The sequence below is a fragment of the Crotalus tigris genome, unplaced genomic scaffold (assembly GCF_016545835.1).
Source record: "Crotalus tigris isolate CLP2741 ecotype Arizona unplaced genomic scaffold, ASM1654583v1 scf7180000018350.1424685, whole genome shotgun sequence".
Taxonomy (NCBI): Eukaryota; Metazoa; Chordata; class Lepidosauria; order Squamata; family Viperidae; genus Crotalus; species Crotalus tigris.
The window spans coordinates 639,925-663,039 of record NW_024096959.1 but is presented as its reverse complement, the minus strand read 5'-3'; the positions used below and the strand labels follow the sequence as shown (position 1 = coordinate 663,039).

Sequence of the window (23,115 nt, the reverse complement as noted above, 5' to 3'; positions counted from 1 at the left end):
GTGCAAGCTGCGACCACAGGTGTGGATGTGATTTGTGTTGACCAATCCCTGCAATTTTTTTTTGCTATTTGCCTGTCTTTTGACCACCTTCTCACCTCTCCTCCCTCTGTAGATATCTATACAAGAAATGGACTTTAGTGCTTAAGAGCCTCATTTGAATTCAAACTTTGCTTCCAAATTAAATCACATTTAGAAAGGAACCTTGACATGGTCACTATCCACACTGGCATAACATTAAATGCTCTTGAACACAAGACACTTCTAGGGAACAGTGTAAAGATCACCCACATTCATTTCATTTGTCATTATGTGCATCTAATGAAGGCCTTGAGGAATGGGCTAGATAGTACTTATTAGAAGATTATCATTGTCACTTAGAGTACAAGCATTTGTATCAGTGCTATTCCTAACCTACTTCAAAGCTCCTTTTCTAAAGTGAGAATACTTCATTAGCCTCAAGAAACAGACACAGAAGCAAAAGTTTATAATCAAAAATATTAACCAGATTGTAACTGACAAGCTTTCAATGAATAAATGATGCCCACCAGAGCAGACAAAGAGAGGGTGATTTTTTTTGGACAACTGGGGCAGTTAAGACAATAAATATATAAGAGATAGCAAATTACGATACAGGTAATCCTCAATTTACAGCCATTTGTAGTGACAGTTTGAAGTTACAATGGCATTGAAAAAAAGCAACTTATGATATTTCACACTTACCACTACAACCATTACAGCATCTCCATGGTCACGAGATCAAAATTCAAACACTTGGCAACTGGTTCGTACTTAGGAAGGTTGCAGGGTCCCAGGTCATATGATCATCTTTTGTGACCTTCTGACTAGCAAAGTCAATGGGGAAGCCAGATTCACTTAGCAACCGTTCTCCTAAATCAGTGTTTCCCAAACTTGACAATTTTAAGGCATGTGGACTTCAACTCCCAGAATTCTGGGAGTTGAAATCCAAATGCCTTAAAATTGTCAAGTTTGGGAAACACTGTAAATTAACAACTGCAGTGATTCAGTTAACAACTGTGGTAAGAAAGGTTGTAAAATGGGGCAAAAGTCGCTTAACAATTGTCTCACACACAGAAATTTTGGGCTCAATTGTGGTCGTAAATCGAGGGCTACCGGTAATCTAGACATTCTTAAGGTACATCTGAAGTCTTGGACAGCGGGAACTGACAAATATGTCTTCCCACTCGCGGGGCAGGCGCGAGGAGGGGGCACGGACGAGTCACGTCCCCAACACCTTGCTCTCCATTCTCGGTACTAGATCGATTCACGAGCAAGGATGGAAACAGCGGGACCTCAGTAAGCAGTTCAGTGATGCACCATTGTCAATGTGTCTGCCCGGTCCGGATAGCAAGAAAAGTTCTGAGATTAAAACGTACCTAGACCCAACTGTTCCCGGAGAGCGACTGATCCTTCCAGAGATTACAATGGAGGCGGAGGCCGATCCCCTGGCTGTCCGCCTTTGTCAAGAATAGATGAGCCGTCCCGACTGACAACCCATTCAAGCCGGGCGGGTGAAAAACGCAGCCGCAGGTTGCAGCGTAACTACTTGGCGCCGCTGCCTCCTAACCCTTCGCCTGGTTCCGCGGTCCGAGGTCGAGCTGCCGATATTAATAACGCTCCCCTCCCTTCTGTGTGGCAAAGAGAGGAGGAGCGGCTGGGAAGAGCCTCTGCTGGCGAGGAAAACATTAGCTGTACGAGCCATCGCGGCAGCTCGTGTCAAGAGGGAGATTTCCCTCACCCTGGTAAAAGGAGAGCCGTTTCGGTTTTCCAAAGCCCACCGATCCGCCCGCAGCAACAAAAATGGGAGACTCCCGGCGGATTGTGTCATTCTAGATCACGTGGTTTCGTGGGCGCCAGCCAACGTGTAGCTCCGCGAGGGGGGTTGAGAACCGAAAAAGGAATTAGTATACCCGAGACGATGAAAAGCGGATGAGGAAAAGCGCAACGAGAATACCCACGTGGCGTTCTCAGACAAGCCTGCACGGCGTGGTTTGTTGCATAAACCACCATCACTGCGTTGGCAGTGGTCATACGGTAGCCATACAGTACATGGATCTTTATACATCATGGTAGCCACGATCTAAGCCAAAATTAAAGAGTCATATTGCCGTTTTGCATAATGCCAAACTGCTACAACGCAAATATAAGCTGTGATGGAAATAGAGATGACTACTGCATCTGTATTATTTCATTTGTAAAGATGCTTAGTGTCTTTCACCTCTGATTGGTTATTGCTGGGGATCTGCTACTCAAAAACACTATAATTATATTACCATGTTCCTCAAATGTGCGCCTATATCCTGACTGTTCACCTCCTTGAGTTTTTGTATTTTTTTGTATTTATGGTAAAACATTGCTGTGTACCTGTATGGCTATTATAAGCAGAGAGAAAGGTATTATGGTTGCTAGCCATTTAAAAATAAAAAGTGAAATCTAGGTGAATATTCCAACACTGACGTTGTGCAACTGAAATAATCTTGGACTTGAAAGAAGCAAAAAGAAAAGGTTGATAAATATTTTTCACATTTCAGAGAGCTCTTGTGACTGGCAGCATCTGAATGATCTTGTCTGATCTTAGAAACAAAATACCAGCTAAGGAAACTATGGCTATAGGCCAGTGATGGTGAACCTTTTAGAGACCGAGTGCCCAAACTGCAACCCAAAACCCACTTATCATCGAGTGCCGGGTGGGTATGGCTCATTGGCTGGGTGTGGCCAATTAGTTGGGCGTGGCCAATTGGGTGGGCATGGCTGCCATGATAATGGCAGACTGGGTGGGACTAAAAAGTTCAATCAATTCCAACTTTGCAAGAACCTTTTTTTTCCCCGCGAGAAGTTGAAATTGACTGATTGAACCTTTTTTTTTGCACATGGCAGCGGAGGCCTAAAGTGAAAAGGTTTTATAAAACCCACTGAAGGCCTAGGACTGGGGTGACGGCGCACGTGCCCACAGAGAGGGCTCTGGGTGCTGCCTCTGGCACCCGTGCCATAGGTTCACCACCACTGCTATAGGCTAAACTTGAAAGTAAAAAAACCCGCCACACATCCTAAATTATGACAGTGGCAAATCATCTGAAAAACAGTACAGAAATGACCAAGTCATCAAAAGTCAAATGTACTGAGGGAAACTACCTTATTTTCATTGTGAAGAAGTAAATCTTTTCTTTCTTTCTTTCTTTCTTTCTTTCTTTCTTTCTTTCTTTCTTTCTTTCTTTCTTTCTTTCTTTCTTTCTTTCTTTCTTCCTTTCTTTTTCTTTTTCTTTCCTTTCTTCCTCTTTTTTTTCTCTCTCTTTCTTTTCTGCCTTTATTATCTTGATTAAAAAAAATCAAGGGGGCTAATACATCTAACACTCCTTTCTCTTTCTATTTTGCCCACAACAAAACCCTGATAGGTCAGTTGGGCTGAGAGAGAATGATTGGCCCAAAGTCATCCAGCCATCTTTCATGCCTAAGGTAGAACCGACAGTCTCCTGGTTTCTAGCCTAGTGCCTTAAGCCAGGGGTCCCCAACCCACGGTCCGTGGTCTGGTACCTGGCCGCGGCATGCCAGCAACTAATCCGCACAAACAAGCAAAGCCCCATCTGCGGGATGCAGGCAGCCACAAAACCATGTACTCTCCGGTCCACAGAAAAAACTCTCTCCACAGAATTGGTCCCTGGCACCCAAAAGTTTGGGGATCTCTAGCTTAAGCACTAGATCAAACTGGCTCTCTACATCAAACTGCCAGTCCAACAATAGAAGAACTGACTCAAATGAAGTTGGACACGACAACTGCTTAACAAATGAGCAATAAATCCATTGTATGAACAGTCTTTTAGAAATTGATGGATTAACTGACATCAAATACTTAACAAATTGTATGAATTTTTATTATAGTAATTAATTTGACATGATTGTTAGATGTGCATATAGCTTGTCCTTTTTATCTTCTGGAATACTGAGAACACTAATTTGCAGGTAGAATGTCAGCAGAAGCTGGTCACATACTCCATCCACCATCAATGATGCATTCATTGCCAGTCATGTATGCTGACTGAAATTTAGAGAGAAAAAGAAATAATTTAGAAAATAAAAACAAACATGGCATTCAAGTGATTTGTAGCATCACCAGACCATCATTGATGTATTGTCTGTCTTCATCACTTTTACTTTGCTCAACTTTAACAGATGTACAGATCTCTATGAAATGACCACTGCAGGTTATGGCAACAAATGTTCAGTTTGTTGCATCACTTACACCAAGCATGTTTTATTGCTATATGAATCCAATCAGTTGGGATTAAACAAACCATGGTTTAGTATGTATAAACTCCAGCTTCAAGAGATTGGTTACTTTAACATCTTGTTGTAATCACAACTAGACTGATTCAGGATATCCTTAGATGAGATGCCCTTCAAAAACATTTCCAGATACATGGTTCCTATGTCTTCTAGGTGATCTATTCCTTTCTGCTTCCAATATAAGAGAGTTTAGTACTTAGATTCTGATTATATTTTTATTTTAATTGTATATTTTCCATCTTTTTAGGTGATTTTTGCAAGAAACAACTTTAATTCTGAGGGGTTCTTTGTGCTCTCTGGGCTTCGTTGTTTTCTTGCAGACATTTCATTACCAAACTAGGTAACATCATCAGTGTTAGTAAGCAGTGGGGTTGATCTCAGTTTATATTCTAGTGCAGAGGTCCCCAACCCCTGGTCCGTGGACTGGCACTGGGCTGCAGCATGCCAGAAACCGGGCAGCACAAACTAGCAAAGCCCCATCCGCGGGATGCAGGCAGTACATGAAACCCACGCCCCCTCCTGTCCGCAGAAAAACCTCTCTCCACAGAACCAGTCCCTGGTGCTCAAAAGGTTGGGGGCCTCTGATCTAGTGGCTTGCCCTGTTAGTGTTGGTGGGGTGGTATTAGAGATTATTTGATTGGGCTGTTTGCTGTTGGCTTGTTTGGCAGTTCCTTAATTGGGGTATTGTTTACTTGTTTGTTAGTCTGATGTTAATCCTGGAGTTAATCTATGGTCATCTGGGTGCTGATTGCTGGTGGAACGGTGTTTGGGTCTTTTTGTTCTCTTTTTGGCTTGTTGATTGTCTATTTTGCATACTATGTAGATATTAGATTAAAATTAAATTATTAAAAGGGATTGAGACTGGAAGGCAGAGGCAGAGAACTCAGTTTCAGCACCTAATTGGGGGGGGGGGGGTGGAAAGGTCAACACATTTGTCCCTTCGAGCTTTTTTTTTTTTAATTGAAGAAATGTGGGTTTCTGGAGGAGGGAAGCAGTTAAGCAAGGGAAAGGTTTGGGAAACTCGTCATAAAGTTGCCACCTTTGCATGCAGGTAGCTGGCTTCCTCAAAGCCTAAGATAGTTTTGTAGTCTCCTGATGGCCAGCTGATGAGGGCAGAAAGTTCCAAAACCCGCCACCTTTTCTGCAAGGAATTGTTGGAGCGCAGAGCTTTCTGGCTGCTTTCAGAAAGCATGGGAGACAGGTGTTAAGTGCTGTGGGGTCCTGTCAGGGCAGGTTGGGAGGAAACCTGGGGGGCGTCTGCTGCAACATCCATGTGGTTGGTTGTAAGGGCAAATGACTGCAGGGGCACTGCAGCTGCTGTAGGTTTGAAGCAGAGTCACATGTAGCTTTTGGGAGGGAGGGTCCGCCGTAGCTTCAAATGGCCATTAAGTGTCCCATTGTATCTCGAGGACTATTTGCATAGAGTGGGGACATAGCGCAAGCTTCACATACCTTTGTCAGAGAAATCAAGTTTAATTTAGGTACAGTAAAAGTTGCAGTAACAAGGTAAAGATGCCGAATAGATGCTTCATCAGAGAAGAGCAGATGAGTTAGAGCAGTGTTTCCCAAACTTGACAATTTTAAGGCATGAGGACTTCAACTCCCAGAATTCCACAGCCAGCAATGCTGGCTGTGGAATTCTGGGAGTTGAAGTCCACATGCCTTAAAATTGTCAAGTTTGGGAAACACTGAGTTAGAGGGTTGACAAGATATGCTAATAAAATGATCAAATGTCAAATTTGTGTTCAAGCTGGCAATTATAACCACTGTTGGTCATGTATTGAAACCAAGGTGGAAATGATGGCATGTTCCAGAATGTTCCAGATAGTTTGAAACAGTCCAATCAAAGCTAAGGGAAACGACCAATCAGAAAAAGAAAATGATCTCAGCAGCATGGATCTTGAGAGTACATAAACTGGGCTTTTGCTGTCAAGTTTCAAGGGTCCTCCTCATCACCAGTTGCTGTGACTTGAGTCCAACCTTTGAAAATTTCCCTGCACTCGCTTCTCTTCATGTTCATCTGGAACTTTAATCAAACTAGTATTTAATGAAAATCTATAAATGGCGTTTGAAATCTCCTAAAGAAATTAAGATAAGCTTTGACCATCTTGTACTGTAATTTTGAAATGATTTTCACTTTGCTTCTATAAATGCTTGTTTTAAATAAAAGAGGAAGTTAATTTTCACTGAGCCTCAGTATTCTGTTCTTTGTCATAAAGTCATCTGTGGGAAAAAGTTCCTAGGGATCTATTTAGAAATATAAAAGGAAGTGAAATAAATTATGTTGATAATAGATAACATTTTCTTTTACCTCTGTTTCCCTATTCATACAGTTCTTTCTTATAAAACCAAACTGGCTTGGGATATAAACTGAGGTTTGAGTCAATTCCTGATATAAACCTGGTGTAGTGGTTAAGGTGCTGGCCTAGAAACCAGGAGACTCTGAGTTTTAGTCATGCCTTTGGCATGATAACTAACTGACATTTGGGCCAGCTCACCTCACAGGGTTTTTATTATAGGGAAAATGGAAGGAGTATTGGTATGTACACTGCCATGAAAAAAAGGATGGTATAAAAATCTAAAAAAAAAAGTGGAGTGGTGTTTTTTTTTTGGTAGCTTCAAGTCAATGTTGACTCTTGGCAACTACCTGAACTAGTTCCTGCCGTTTTCTTGGCAAGGTGTTTTAAAAGGGGTTTGCCATTTCCTGATTCTTTGGGCTGAGAGTGAGTGACTGGTTTATGGTAACCCATTGGCTTTGTGCCTAAGACAAGACTAGAACTCATGGTCTCCTGATTACTAACCTAATGCCGTAACCACACATCCTAATTCTCTCTATATATATTTCTTTTATTTATTTATCTAATTTTTAAACTGCCTATCTCCCTCACAGAAGGGCTCTGGGAGATGTACACTAAAATATTAAAATATAAAAATACATAAAAGTTTAAAATTTAAATGAAGGAAAGATATTTAAAACACATATTAAAAATTAACTGAAAGGTGACCGGATTGCTCTCAAGGTGGCAACCAGCCCCATGGTTATGTTCTCCTCTGGGCTCCCCATGCAATGCCGCAGAGGCATGCTTTCACAAGGCCAGGAAGGTGGGAACCTGTCTCATCTCCGGGAAGAGGGAGCATGTTCCATAGGACAAGGACAATGACAGAGGAGGCTGTCTCCCTGAACCCCATCAATTGAAATCATCTGACTAACAGGGTCTACAACATTCCTTTGCTGTCTGACAGTGTGGGATGGGCAGATGTAATGGGACAGAAACAGTTCCATAGGTAGTCTGACCCTTAGGTCATAACCAACACCTTGAATTGGATCTGGAAGCAAATTGGCACTCAATGTAGTTTGTGAAGAAAAAATGTTACATGCACCCTTCTTTGGGCATCCACAATTGCCTACGGGGCCACATTCTACACCAGCGGAAGTACAGTATTGACACAATTTACCAAGAGGGTGATAAAAACTGCTGGGCTAGTAATTCCTGAAACTAGCGAGAAGCACAACACAGAAAACAAATATGCCCAAGTATGTTACATACATTCTGTATCCTCATGCAGATCAATAAGAATAATAAGAGTTTGGAAACTTCCCCCAAATGCATAACAATCCTGAAGACTGTTGAGGGTTTTTAACTGCACTTGTTTACATATTTAGCAATCAACCTCTTCACTCTTAAATTGATTCTGGCAATTTTTGTCAAACTGGACAAATGTTCACAAATAAATGTACAGAAACAGAGTTTATGCCGATATGATAGACTCCATACATACTCCCAATCAAGGGATCATCCAGTTTAAAACACAAAATAAAAGACTGTAAGCCACACAAAAGAGAGCATCAAAGGATTCATTGCAGCAATTAATTTGCTGATTCCACCTTCTTACAGAGATTGGTTTTAGCTTGTCTGAACAATGAAGCATCACTGGCAGAGTGTCATATGCCAGCAGTAATATGGGCGGGGCACATCAAAAGCAACACAGCTTTGAGTCATTATCACTATGGCCATTGGTTATGACTTCAAGATATCTAAACTGATCAACCAGTTGAAAACTGCTAAAACACCTAGAGCTGTCTCCATTTCCATTGGGTGGGCTAAATAAATCTTGACTGGTAAGGTCCAATTTTGACGTCTAGTTGACAGCTCAACTAGAATTCCAAATGACTGGGATCAGCAATATTTATTGCTATTTTTAAGAAAATTAACAGAGACCACCCAAATGGTAAAATCTCTGGCAAACATCTGCACATCTCACTAGTGAACTAGTGAGACTCAAAACGTATCCTGCCAGAGGAACAAGTGGGTTTTAAAGCAGATAGAACTGTAGAATTGATCAGTGCCTCATATTTAAAGCTGTTTAGCACTTTGGATTTAAGGCACAAAATTGATTTGGAGCACCGACAGCCACAAATTCTTTAGAATGTAGCGTATGATAAAGGAGATGCCAACCAAATTTTGAAATGAGCAGCAAGCTACAGGCCACAAAGGGCAAGTCCTGATTGGCTGATGATTCTCTGCAAATAGGGCAGAGTTGGGGGTAGACAAGGATAGAACTGCCAACAAGGATCTGAGAAGACCCCTCTGCAGGAAAACCACAGCCATTGCCTTAAAGAGAGTAGGAAAGTGTATTGTGGATGTACATTGAAACTTCAGGCAGACAGAAAAGCATTAGGAAGCTTCAAGCAGAGACCTAGAGAACATAGCTAGTTGTCATTTATTCATTCTGTGCTACTATTGAGCATAGTAGCCAATGGCAGCAAGTGGAATTCAGAGAACTTTCTCTGTTTCATTGTGATGGACTGGGTTGGAAAGCATTGAAAAAAATATTTGAAGGAAATACTACTTGGTTTCACTAAGAAAATAGTTTCATGTTTAAGGAAATCCATTTGCCAGTTGAATTTGACTTATCCCCTTATATAATTAAACAACATGTAATTTTTGTCATAAAGTTGTTTTTAATGGGTGTTGAAATCCTATACCTAAAGCTCCAAATATTGTAATGCCTCCTTGGTTGGTTATGGGATGTAGCCATATAATGTAAAATTTTACAGATGAACCATTTTGCATTTCAGATAGATTTAGACTGTCAAATGTTAAAATACTTTTTACCAATTGAAATACACAGTGCAGTTGGCACCAGAATTAAAACTACTATTTGACTAAAGAACATATCCCCTTTCTTTAATAAACCATTTTGCATGATATTTATTGTGGCAATAAATGTGTGCATGACATTTTTCCAGTGGCACATTTACCACGCATAGCTTGATTTATGCTTCAAGGAAATAAGGGCTGAAGTTCAGTATAAGCATAATATCCCTTACTGCACATGATGTTTCTTTAATGTAATTCTTGAACATATACTTTTTTTAACCTTCTAAATATGGAACTGTTCTCAGATTTTTATTTATTGAACATATTTGCAATTATCTACATAGGTAGATCTCATCTTATGGCTGTAATTAAGTCTGGAATTATAGTGATAAATCACTGAGTAATTAAATGAATCACCATCTGACCATTTCCAATTGTATGACCTTTTTTGTGATAGTCTTTAAGTGAACCTGGTGGTTGTTAAGCAAATGTGGTGGTTGCTAAGCAAATACATTTTATCCAATGATCATTTTTTTGCATGGAAACCATCAAGAAAACTGTAAAAAATTGTGGTCATGTGACCATGGGACACTTCAAACAGCCATAAAGGTGGGCTGGTTGCCTAACACCTATAATGTTATGTGATTATTGGGAGCAGCCATCAGAACTTCAAAATTGGGTCACAGGTACCTTTTGGGGATCTGTCATAAAAAACGATGACTAAGCAACCGTTATTAAGCAAGAACTACCTATAAAAATATCACTTATACATTTTATATCTTCTTTTAAAATCCCCATTTTAGCAACAATTTCTTAAACAGCAGGAAGGTTCTGTTTCAAACAACATATGGCTGATCCAAGTAACTTACTTCATCAGATGCCAAATATACAAAGAGGTGGGCAATTTCCTCAGCGGTAGCCAATCTGCCCATCTTCTGCCTGGCGAGAAAATCTTTTAGTGCCTGGGGGGGGGGGGAATGATATTGGAAGTAAATATTCAGCCCCAGAGTTAGGTTGTTTCTGATTTTTCATTATCAGAGGTGACAGATCAGCATTCTAACACTCCCTACAAAGGATTTGATGAGTATCAAAGTCTTATGTTGTTTCCAAGATATTATTAAAAAAAAGTAGGACACCTACAAAATCTAGAAGGCAAATTAACGAAGTTTAATTATGGCAAAATATTGCATGGAACATTTGGTATGTTTGTTCTTTGGTTAAAAGAATAAAAAATATCAACTTTTGAAATAATTTGCTAGCTGAAATAGCATAGAAAATAACAGCTGCATCCTTCAAAATTCAAGATATATTTACTTTAAACATTTTCCAGCTGTCTTTCTGAAACATCTTTTCAAGCATGTAATACTATACATCAATATTGCACAGATAAATACTGCAAGATCTAAAAAGTACCCGTATACAATGTTATCACCAGGCACAGCAGTAAATAATTAGCATAACCAATGAAACCCACATAAATTAAAAACTTATTTAAATGGAACAGGTCTCTAGGTGCCTGTTCTGTATATCCATAAAGACTAAAAGGGCCAATCATACATCCTTTGAGACTTTAAAAGTTATCTATCTTATTTTGGCACTAGAAGGAAGATGTGCCATTAGTACAGCCCCTTAAGAAAACTGTAGTAATGATTTGCTGAGCTTTTCATGATGCCTCAAAGTCAGCTTACTGAAGCAGCCACTTCCTTTTAATGGGGTGGTTACTCTAGTAGAACTCCATGAGGTCCTATAACAGAAGAAACATCTCTACCGCCATCAAAGTATAGAAATCTGATCTTGGTTGAAGATAGAACTATTACAAACATGCTGTAATTCTGTAACTATATGGAATAGTAGCTCAAGCAAATTAATTTTTTTTCCCTTTATACCAGGAAGAGCACTGTTACCTTCTCACCAAAGTGGTACCTATTTATCAACTTGCATTTGTATGCTTTCGAGCTTCTAGGTTGGCTAGAGCTGGGGCAAAGATGGGAGCTCACACCATTGCGTGGAACTTGTGTCTTGAACCTCGGCTGCTGACTTTCCAGCTGATAAGCCCAGCTTCTTAACCACTGAGCCACCCAACAGCACCCTGTGATGTCATGCTGGCCGCATGACCATGGAAATGTCTTCAGACAGTATAGGGTCAATGGCCTTGAAATGGAGATGTGCACCACCCCGTACAGTCAGCAACAACTAGCGGAGTAAAATCCGCAGGGACTCCCTTTACCTTTTTTTATACCATGAAAAGCAGTACACACATTCCCCTTTGGTGTGGTCTTCCTGACCTCCTCTTCTTTGGCCACTGAAAGACTGATTGTCAACTCATCAACAGCAATGACCTATATACTTGGCTTATTAGATAACTCTGGAAGAAAATACCGGGAAGAGTCTAAACTAGATGTCTGTGTGAAGTTTCATTTCTTTATTATGTTTTGTATGCTACCAAATACATGTAGGCTCATGGCGGCTTATAATTAGGTATATAATTAAGGAAAACATTTTAATTGTCCTATTTATCTTTCTAATTGTACTTTGTTTGCCTTTTCATATGTCCCACTGGATGGTGTCTTTGCATAGAAACTTTCCAGCAAAAATTCCTGCAAATATTTGGGAAACAGGTCTTATAGAACTAACTGCTATATATGTGTTCCTTCATTGTGCACTTGCATATTATAATAAAATGCATTATATACCTGTTCTGGATTAGGTCTTGCTTGGATTCTTTCCCTCAGAGAAGGAGTGTCAACGGTGCCTATAAAACATATGCAAACCTTAAATTAAAAATGACACCATACAGTTCATGAACAAAGATGGGCCCTTTTCTAATTAGACTCTTAACTAAATAAAAAAAGTACTTAGTACTATAAATCAAATGTAGCTATTACATTGTAAGCACATAATCTCTTAGATAGTAAAGTTCTTCAACTTTGAGCCACACTTTGAATTCTTTTGCACAATTCTGAAGGACAAAACCCCCAAAACAGAGATTGTAGAATATTACATACCAGGACAAACACAGTTGCATCTGATTCCTTTTTCAACGAAGTCAACAGCTACAGACTTGGTGAGACCAATAACTGCTGCTTTTGAAGTACTATAGACACATCTGTTGGGAATCCCTGAAGGAGAAAGGATTAGCAATCAAGGTACGTAACAAAAGCATATGAAAAAAGATCACTTTCATTCAATATTGGCCCCCATCTCCATAATGGCTCTTTTGAATAGTCTTGATCTGCTCCAGACTTCTGTTTGGTTATTTTTTACAAGGAGTATTTTGTAGGTGGACCAATTCTCTGCTTTATACACATTCCTGAATTTTAATTGTATGGACACATTCCTGTTTGTTTTCTCCCTTTTCCTCCTTTTTGGGAGGGAAACATACAGTACATGTTAGCTAAGTCTTTGTTGTCCATCTTTTTCAGCATATATATTGACTCCCTTTCATGCCAACTGGAACCAGTTGTTATCAGCCACTAACCTTTGATACTGGATGCCACAGAAGACATGTTGATAATGTTACCGGATTTTTGCTCAAGCATCTGTTCAAAAATTGAAATGTTATATCCTGTTATGTTTTAAGTGTCTTATTTAAAAAAATGATTTACAAGTAGAGATTTAAAAGTACTATGTAATCTGAAGAATGAGTTGTTTTCATGTGCAAGAATCCTAGAAGGCACAACAAATATTTGACAGAAATGCACGCTTTTCAGTTTGGTATACCCTGCAATGTTCAACTACAAATTACATAATTCTCAGCCAGCATTTTGGTTGAGAATTATGAGGTCTGTAGTTGAAAATATATGAGATTCCAAGTTCAGAATGACTATCCTATATGCTTTTGGCCTAATCCCATAAGCCTTTGTGCCAACAATCACACACTTTTTGATTTCAGCTTCTACTAGCTCCAGCCACCATGGCCAAGTGTAACACATTATGAGATTTGTAGACTGAAAATATGAAAGGTATCAGCTGCTTCTGCCTTACAGGATTATTATAATGATTCCAGATATCCTTCCAAAGTACCAAGGTTTTCTACTTCTATAACAGATAACACATATTAGGTGGGTTGAGAACTTGTCAACTTCCAAATTTCTTTTCATCTTACTCAGTTGCTCTATAGATGTGAGAAGTCTCAATCTTACCTTAGGCAAGAATGTTTTGATCATGAGATACATGCTACGAACATTGACTTCCATTGTGTAGGCCCAGTCTTCTTCCTCACAGTCCAAAATAGACCCATGATGAACAAAACTATAGCAGAAGACACAATTGTTTTGTTTTACTTTCTGAAGCACGTAAACTGTCAAGTGACAGAATAAAACTATAAATTAAAGATTCAGGACAAGCCTAGTATGCTGAAATCATGACTATTGTTTTGATACTACAAAATGATGAGTTTACACAATATGTGTGATCCTCAAAGTAGACAATCACATTTAAATCTTTTGAGAAGTAAATCTGTTTGTAATAGGAAACACACTGGCACAAAATAGGAACTGCAGAGGTATCATGGTCTCTAATATACATATAATTAATTACAGGAGGATACCTAATTGCTCACAGGATGCTTTGGGACTATGGCAGTAAGGAAGGGTTTGATATTTTATTTTCCTTTGCTATTAATCAAACTGACACTTGTGCTTATTTTTAGGAAGGTTGCTGTGAACTTTGAAGTGACATTTCAATTCAACATCATTTAATGATGCACCCACTGAAAGTGAATCAATATCCAGGAATGCTTCATTAGACTTCCATGCCATCTTGATCAAAGAGTCTAAGATACACAGGAGCAAAAGACCCATGAAGCAAACTGATCCACTTCAATGTGGCAGTTCAAAGCAGATCAACTTTTCCAAATCAAAGTGCTGCTTCAAATCAGATGAATTCAATAACCCAAACTGAAGCAACATCTAGAGTGGAATTGCAGACAGTCAGTCAGCACAATGTGTTCAGTGTTATAATATGAAAGGAAAATCACCTCTATAAGGGATTCTCAGAGCAGTCAAGTACAGTATATGAAGATATGACTCACAGTAGATGGCTTGGATAACCCAATGCTTTTGCACTACCAGAAGCAAGTGTAGAATATTATATCCATATTTTTATTATAATATTAATATAATATTGAAGGGTTAGTGCCCATCTGATAAGCAGAATCAAGATTATAGTAGATGGAATCAACTTGCTGTTGCTAATTTACCCTGCATTGCCAAACCATCTTTGATTCAAATTATTAATAACCTAAGTGGAAACAAAAGTCTGTTTTCAGAAAGGAGAAAGATTAGAAAAACAGTTAAAAATCTGGCAACATTTTACCCTGCAATATTGCACAAAACATCGATTCTCTTCAGCTCCTTGGCCAGCTTTTCAATCTGCTCTTTCTTGGTGACATCGAGCACCTGGATCTGAATGCCTGTTAAAAGAGATCCACATAATCTATGCTGTGAGGAGTATGTGTGATGTTCTCAAAATTAAAAAAGCAGCCATATTACAAGGTGAAAATGGGGAGCCATACAAGAAAAGGGACCATACAGTACTTCCAAAAACAAAAGCCTTTCACGAGTTCAACGTCCATTCAAAGGAGAAAACATTTTGGCCCATGTCATCTTAGCAAGGCAAAGTCCAAGAAGAAGGAGACAGAGAGAACCAATTCAAAATAACCTGCTGCCTGAGAGTACCCACTTGATTTTCCTCTTGCAGAACCAGCAAGATTCCTAAGGATGGTTCAAAAATGCGGAACATGCGAAGTGACCTGTTTCTCTCCCCCAAAAGAGGACAACAGCCGGGAGATGTCATTCCCGCCTTCTAACATCTACAACCAAGGTGTTTGCTTTATCTAATGAAAGAGAATTCATGGGGGCAGGTATGTTCTGGAGAGATAAGAACTGGGATCAGCCTTTGCAGACCTATCCCTACTTGGTAGTCACATGTTCAGGCAAGTTCCTGAAGCAAGAAGAAAAAAAAAAGTCTTTTGACATCAGCACCCTGCACGATGTTGGAATGAATGAATGAATGAATGGAGGTAGAACAGAACTGTCCATACTTCCTAATCAAATGGAGTAGCTCTGCACAGAGAAGCCAAATGCTACTGATGCTGGTTCTCCTTCTTGGAATTATGAATAGCATCTTATAAGCTTTAGTCTGACATAGTCCTCAACATTCATTTGTGGAAAATTTTCTTTTACATGGATCTGTCTCTTTATGAGATCGTCTACATGTGATACAGATAGACCTCAGCTTACAACCATTCATTTAGCAGCCACTTGAAGTTACAACGGCACTGAGAAAAAGTTACTTAAGATTGGTCTTTGCACATTGCAACATCTCCACAGTCATGTGATCAAAATTTAGGCACTTGGCAACTGGCATATATTTATGATAGTTGCCGCAACCCAGGGGTATGTATTAGCATTTGCAACCTTCCCAGCTGATCTCCAACAAGCAAAACCAGTTAGACAAATTGGATTCACTTAATGACCACATGACTCAACCACCATGGCATCACTCAATGAAAATTCTGCACCCAACCATGGTCAAAAGTCAACTACCTGTGTCAGCTTCTTTGAAAGCATACACAAAACATCATAAATGTTAACGTTGCTCTGTTCGCAATAACAAGTTTACATTATTAATGTTTCAGTTACAAATTATTTCTGTTTGCTGAGTAATGTTTTATGTTCCAGCAGTTATAACCTGGAATCACAGACACCACATTTATATCTTCCACTGAATCACTGAATAATTTTCTGACTGACTTGGAAAATGTGCAACTGAAAATCAAATACAGAAAAAATTGGACCACAGCTGCCTGAATAAAGCCTTTTGATAATAACACCCATGAGAGAATAGAATATTAAACTTAAATTCAGTTGAAGTCAGCTCTGAGTCCATTCAGTTTAACTACTCTGAAACATTCTTGATCTAGGAAAGGAAAGTAATTTCTAGAGAAATCAGAGGCAAATGAAGAAAGATTCATAGTAGAGATACAGTTGACCTATATAGCTGAAAGCAAGCCTTGGCAACATTGCTAAATAAGCACAGGATTGGAAACTTATACTGAAATGATCTAATGGAATGAAGAAAATCTGAACTTGGCCTCATAATTCTAAACAAATGACATCTGACAATTGCTGAGACCTAGGACTTTGGGAGAGTCATTTATGACAGCCTTCTCCAATCTAGTTATCCAATCTTCTCATCTACTATCCAAATATTTGGGCTTCAACTCCCAGAATTCCCAGCCAGCATAACTTCTGCTGAGACAAGTAGGACATCACATCCACATATCTGGAATGTGCCAGGAGAGAGCAGAATACCCTCACACCTTTTGACAACTGCTTTATGATTTGCTCATTTATCCTCTCAAGATAGCCCTCCCATGAGCAGACGCTGCCAGAGGTTCTTATCTGCATGGCAGCCTTCTGTGTAGGCCACAACCTTGCTGCTTATTAGAACTTTAAGAGAGAGAAGATAGTAAATGTGAAGGCCATAGTAGTTCCCTTGCTTTTTCTGCTGATTGTTTTGCTCATTGCCCAGAGCTACCTTGAATCCTGAGGTTTTACCCTGAATTCACTACCTCATACAATATGAGAAATGGCAACTGATACTTACTACAGATAAGCCATAGGGATAAAATGTAACAGACTTGTTTTTCTACTTGCCTTCTGTAGGTGGTGGCCTGGAGATGGGACCACCACAAGAATGAGGGATCACATAATATACTTTGCTAAGCTCTGGTTCTAAGTAATTCAAAGAATACCTGGATAACTTTCCAGTTCTCGAAGTTTGGACTCATTGATATCTGTAGCAATAACTTGAGCTCCTTCTTTTGCAAAAGCCTTTAAAAACAAAAATGTACAAAAATGTTCATTTTCACAAACTATAGCCATACAGATAAAAACAGCACGTTATTTTTCTTTTGTTTTTAATAGCAGTTATGTTTATTTTAAATTGTTATTATCATGTTCTTCTGTGCATTACTCTGGGTTCCACTGGAAAAATGGCTAACAACCAACAACAGTAACAATAATATAACAATGGTACCACCATTAAAGATTACAGCAATTACCAAGAATTATACCTACAAAATTGGTTAGGAGCTAAATTCTTCCAGAGATATTCTGGCAACTCTGAAACTACTGTTTCTGATATATGTTCTGAAATACCAGAGCATCTTCACAGACAGTGAAAAGTTCTGAAATTGCTGAAAAAATGATTGCTGAAAAAAATCATGTTGTCTGCAAATCATCCTGTAAACTAACAATCTACTTAAGAAAAATGAATTTACATATCAAATGAAAAGACTTATTATACTTTAATTTTTATATTCAGAAGGCAAACCAAAATATATTGGCCGCAAAAAAAATGCATGATATACTAAAATCAGGTGTGAGGCCCCAGATATGAGAAGGGTACTCTCTCTCCTGGTTGTGCTAACAACTGTTGAGTGTGACATTTTCCTTGGTTACTGTGTATTTTAATCTTTGTATTTATGATGGGAATTGCTTTTAATTTAAGATTTCTTGCCATCCAGAATTACTTGTTGAGATGGGCAGTCATAGAAATTAAATATTTGCAGGATGCTGACCATTTGCAAAAATTAGAAAAATGCACAAGAAAAAAAAATCTTAAAATTTCTCCTCCTAACCACTATTTAGTGTGTGTGTGTGTGGGGGGGGGGGGGTTAAAAAAAGTGAAACTTGGGAGTAGGAATGGAATGGATTTTCTGGAAGAAGCTGTAGATGGCTAGCTAGCTCCTGGATTTTTATTGCAAATCCCAGCTAAATATATTTTAAATATTGTTACTTACATAATACTATTTATTTTAAAGATTCATGCAAGTTTCTTCCTAGACAGGGAAATGGAATATGTATAAATGAACAAACCAAGATAATAATATTTTCCTCTGTGTAAGATGCCCGGTTTTTAAAATTAAGACTGACTTTTTATCTTGCATGATTTTATATTATTATGGTTCATTACACAGTCAGTCAAATGTTCAGATTTTGAATTTTTATCCACCTTTAGAGTCCTTCCCAAGGAAGGTTGGAGAAGAGGAGAAGTGGGGAGAAAGGGGAGGAGAGTGGTAAAGGAAAGAGAAGAGGAGAGGAAGAAGAGGAAGTAGGGAAGAGAAGAAAGGGAGAAAGAAGGTAGAGAAGAAGGAGTGTGGATACAGTGAAAGGGGAAATGGGCAAGCAACACTAAAAGTCACGTGTATGTATTTATTTCATTTTATTAAAAGTATCTTATATATGAATGTAAAAAGAATGTATGTTAACATCTGATAAATATCACGGTATATGTATGGGGGAGAGTCTGGAAAAATAAAAAATTATTATAAAAAAAAAAGAGTCCTTCCCAAGGATCTGAGATAGACAGATGTTGGTGCTTTGTGGTGTTAGAGGTATCGTTGCAAGATGTAAGCTGTTCTGAGTGAGCTGCTTTTTGCAATTATTTGTTCAATTTCCATCTCAGTAAATGACTTTGTATATACTCTAAAGCTGGCTCTTAAAATCTACTTTTTATAGTTATGATTTTTTTTATGCCTGTAGTAGCATGAAATACCCACCTCTTAAATAAAAGAACACAAACACATACAGAATACATTTACTTTCAAAATGAATGAACTTACAAATGTTACATCATTTGTAACAACTCTAGATGAAGATTACTTCTGGTCCTATATATGGACAAGTGCACAGGTGTTTTTTTTTTTTTTTGCAATAATATTAAAGTGATTTGCCACTGCTTTCTTCTGAGACTCATTTTTTAATTTGGATTCTCTTGGCCAAAGATTTCCTTGGCCAAGTAAATTTTGCCCAAGGATTTCCTGGGAGTCTCCCATCCAAGAAATAACCATGTCTGAACCTATTTAGCTTTTTCAAGATCAGCCAAGGTCATGAAATGTTGGCATCTGATTGTGATGAAATATCTGCAGCATAATATTATTCTGATAATATTAAATCCTTTCTCTTCAGGTTTTTATTTTTACCACTTCCTTCAGCACATAGCCTTTAGCTACCACACTTAAAGGGAAGGTACTTTTATACCTGAAACTTATAAAATCAAGTGCATGATAATATTCAATAAATAATTCTGCACTTACTTTAGCCACAGCTTGGCCAATTCCTTGGGCTGCAGCAGAGAGTAGTATTACCTTCCCCTGAAGCCGCCCCATTTTAGAAGCAGCTCCAATCAATTGCAGGGCCTTATGGATTGATCTTGATTACAGCTGCAAGGTAACATATGTTCATTATATTTACATTTATATAATAGCCCAATAGATCCCCCTGCTTCTTTTGTACTTGTTACAGTTATAAAGATGATTTTAGAACATAATTTACAGATTTATTAGAGAGATACTATGCCATAATAACTACGGTAAGGAAGTTGTCAACTTCCTCATTAACAATCCAGATCTTCATTTATCTGCACATTATATGAAGTTTTTGAGTCTCAGAGTGGGTTACTTAAGTATCTAAATGCATAACTTATTCTTTTTCATATGAAGCAGATCAGTCCACTCTTTAATTTGTAGTTATCTCCAAAAAACCCTTTTATGCTTATATTTGAATTTTGTATTTGGCAAGGAAGTTTAAAGGGGGGTTTCTAACAAATAATAACATGCTGGCTGGGAAATTCTAGGAGTTGAAATCCATACATTTTAAAGTTGATAAACATGCTCTGGACGGTTTGTACTTGACCTGAGACTTTGAAAAAGGAACAAAAAGAAATATATCTTTTCCATTGGTATTCCCTCAGAAGCAAAACTGAACTCAGATAATGTATATCAGTGGTTCTCAACCTTTTCTTTACCATGGTCTCCCCTTTAAATATCTTTTGTGGCCTGGATCATGGCCATGGACCACCAAGATTCAAAATTTAAATCATAGCATGTCTTCAAGCCTTTGCAGACACCCTGTGACAACATTGCGGTCCCTGGGGGTTTGTGGACAACAGGTTAAGAACCATTGATGTATATTATACATAACTGTGACCTGCATCATTATGGTAGGTTAGTCTTCCTGACTGAAAGCAACTTTTCAAATATTTGTAGCAGTTATTTATCAAAAAGTCAAAGGAGTGGTTATTCTTCAGCTAAGAAGAAAGGATGAGGATTTATTAGTTCAAAGAATGAGGCAATACAGATAAACTGTTAATGAAATTATTTTTCATAAGGAAGAAACATCTATTTCTCTTAAATTCTATCTCTGGTTTTAAAAGAACAAAGCTATTTCCTATCCTAGAGAGGGAATGGCTGGACTTACACCTTTGCATCATATGACAATTCATATGACAATTTATATGAGAATTTTGATTTTGCTTCAGATACCTCATTATTATGTGAATACTGTATTGGCTGACTTTACAAAATCACTAATTAAAGACACTGAAAAACTTTAATGAATCAATATTTATAAAATAAAAATATTAACTCTCTCAAATGCTTGAGTTCACATATCCCAGGACCATCCAAGAAATGTAAAATAATGTGGCAATATTTTCTGAAACAATCTTCTCCAGTATGATTTTCTCCACGCTTCCACTCTCCTAAATCCTTAAAAGAATGATTATAGGAATGGAAATATGACGGCACCGGGCTGAAGCAAGCTGAGCAAAACTAGTACTAAAGTTTCACACTAATTCTGGTTCATCCTCCTTTAGCTTATGAATCAGCACAGTTCATGGACTGGACTGAATAGAGCACAGTTTGGTTAACAGTGAGAAAATGTGTTGAGGAAACACAGCTATAAATTGCTTGCATTTTGCTTGCCCCTTTAAAAGAGCACATGGGGATTTAAATATCTACTAGTCCAGGGGTTCTCAACCTTGGCAACTTTAAGACTTGTGGACTTCAACTCCCAGAATTCCTCAGCCAGCAAGTCTTAAAATTGCCAAGGTTGAGAACCCCTGGACTAGTCTTTGATAACGTGAGGCAATTCACTATGGAGCTTAATCTTTGGGGACCTTTCTCATAAGACTGGAAACAAGGTTTCCATCAGCTCTTCGGAGAAAACACGTAGTTTAGGCATAAGGAAGTATGGGTGAAGCTGTTTGCTTTGGCTTCCAATATCTTACATGGCAAAGCCTAATGCAATTCAAACTTCTTTCTTCCTCAGGAGGTACAAAAAAGTACTCTGCAAAACCAAAATTACTCTCGCATGCTTCTCATAAGAGTTTCTTAGCACTAAAAAACACAACATGAACGCAAAGGAGAAACTTACCGCAGGAATCCAGCAAGGACTTTCACCAGGAGGCGGGCTTCTGTTTTCTGAAGCATGGTGGGATTTGTAGTGAAGAAGGTGGCAGATTATTTTAGCGTTTCCGCACGGTAGAGTTTATACTGCCATCTAGTGAAGCGCTGATTTCAAACTATTTGGCTGCATCAAAGTTACATGTTTGCAGAAAGCTGCTGGTTAATGAAAGTGGGAAAGATGTGGATAGCTGAGAATGAACCTTACCCCTCTGCAGAAATGAACTAGGACGCCAGTTTTTAAGAACGTCATTCCCATTTTCTCCACCCAGCCTTTTTCAAACTGTTATACTCTTGCTATAGGATGTTAGACCGGAGTTCTCAGACAGTAAGAATCCTGCTAGGAATTCTTGACAGTTGAAAAACTTAGAAGATGCAGTTTATCATGGCACTGACATGTTCCCATGTCACTAGGATAACAAACCTGTTTCCTTACATGTAAATAATTTTTCCCTTCCCGCCTTTTTTTTTTTTTTTGCATTATCAAGAATGCTATTCCTCCTGATTTTCACAATAGCAATCTTCCAGCAATGTTTCTCAATCTTGCAACTTGAAGCCATATGGACATCCGTTCCCAGAATTCCCTGGCTGGGATTGCAGTACTGTAATATTTTTATTCCTTACCAAGTCCGTTCTTTATCCAGAGCTGGGATAAAGAAAAAACCAGGCAGCTTCATGAAATTAAGTTCTTTATTCATTATCCAAGAGGGATGAACAGCAAACTATTAGAGACCTAACTGAAAAGGCCCAAGTTATATACATTACAATCAGCCTCATGCCAGACCTCTGTACATTTTCTGGGAATACATTTATCTAAGGAAAAGCTATGTATACCTTATCTCGCTTACCTAGGGTAAGCTACTTTCAAGACCTGTCAAGAGTAAAGAGGCCACCTAATCCTAAACAAAACAAAATGAGGCATGGTTTCTGAGCCTTAATAAGAGGGTAAATGTGCAAATAGAATATTCTTTCTAAACATTCTAACAGTAGTCTGACATATTAAGGTAGTTCTTGACTTGACAATTAGGTACAAAATTTCTGTTGTTGACAAGACAGTTGTTAAGTGAGTCATGCCCAATTTAATCACCTTTTTTGCTATGATTAAGGGAATCACTATGGTTATTAAGTGAATCACATGGCCGTTAAGTGAATCTGGCTTCCCCAATTGACTTCAGTTGTCAGAAGCTAGCTAGGAAGGTCAGAAATGGCAATCACATGATTTGGGGATGCTGCAACTGTCAATACGTGCCCACGTTGCCAAGCACTTGAATTTTGGGGGTGTTGCATTGATTATAAGTGCAAGGATCAGATGTAAGTCACTTTTTCCAGTCCCATTTTAACTTTGAATGGTCATTAAATGAATGGTTGTAAGTATTATGACCCAGATGGTCAAGGCAAGGCAGGCCTCTAAGAGATTCCTTTATTTCTCTTAACAAATGTTTCAGCCAATGGTCCTCCAAC

At 38.5% G+C, this 23,115-nt stretch overlaps 2 protein-coding genes across 3 annotated transcripts in view; both read right to left on the bottom strand.

Annotated features, from left to right (window-relative positions):
• LOC120311326 (sodium/hydrogen exchanger 9B2-like) overlaps window positions 1–1,840 on the bottom strand; it is a 34,492-nt gene extending 32,652 nt beyond the window's left edge. The window contains exon 1 of the mRNA XM_039350690.1: window positions 1,395–1,840. The gene's annotated coding sequence lies outside the window, so the exon portion shown is untranslated. The remainder of the gene's footprint in view (window positions 1–1,394) is intronic.
• A 2,022-nt stretch (window positions 1,841–3,862) lies between these two features.
• Window positions 3,863–21,697, bottom strand: BDH2 (3-hydroxybutyrate dehydrogenase 2). 2 transcript variants are annotated; one of them, XM_039350697.1, is made up of 10 exons: window positions 21,626–21,697; window positions 19,507–19,632; window positions 17,161–17,239; window positions 14,718–14,814; window positions 13,544–13,652; window positions 12,880–12,940; window positions 12,407–12,520; window positions 12,095–12,153; window positions 10,271–10,363; window positions 3,863–4,051 (listed from the first exon to the last, which is right to left on the bottom strand). In XM_039350697.1, the coding sequence occupies exons 2-10, from the start codon at window positions 19,576–19,578 to the stop codon at window positions 3,998–4,000; spliced, it is 738 nt and encodes a 245-aa protein (XP_039206631.1). In that variant the 5' UTR covers window positions 19,579–19,632; window positions 21,626–21,697; the 3' UTR covers window positions 3,863–3,997. The 2 variants fall into 2 exon arrangements, with proteins under 2 accessions (XP_039206631.1, XP_039206632.1); XM_039350698.1 differs by lacking the exon at window positions 19,507–19,632 and having other exon boundaries at window positions 21,626–21,677.
• Window positions 21,698–23,115: the final 1,418 nt, after the last annotated feature.

Excerpts from the sequence above, each read along its gene's own strand:
- BDH2 (XM_039350697.1), bottom strand. The coding sequence starts at position 19,578 with ATGGGGCGGCTTCAGGGGAAGGTAATACTACTCTCTGCTGCAGCCCAA. Across the intron at positions 14,815-17,160 it reads AGAACTGGAAAGTTATCCAG|GCATTCAGATCCAGGTGCTC; the intron begins GTATTCTTTGAA and ends CTCTTTTAACAG. Across the intron at positions 13,653-14,717 it reads GTTTTGTGCAATATTGCAGG|TTTTGTTCATCATGGGTCTA; the intron begins GTAAAATGTTGC and ends CTTCTGCTATAG.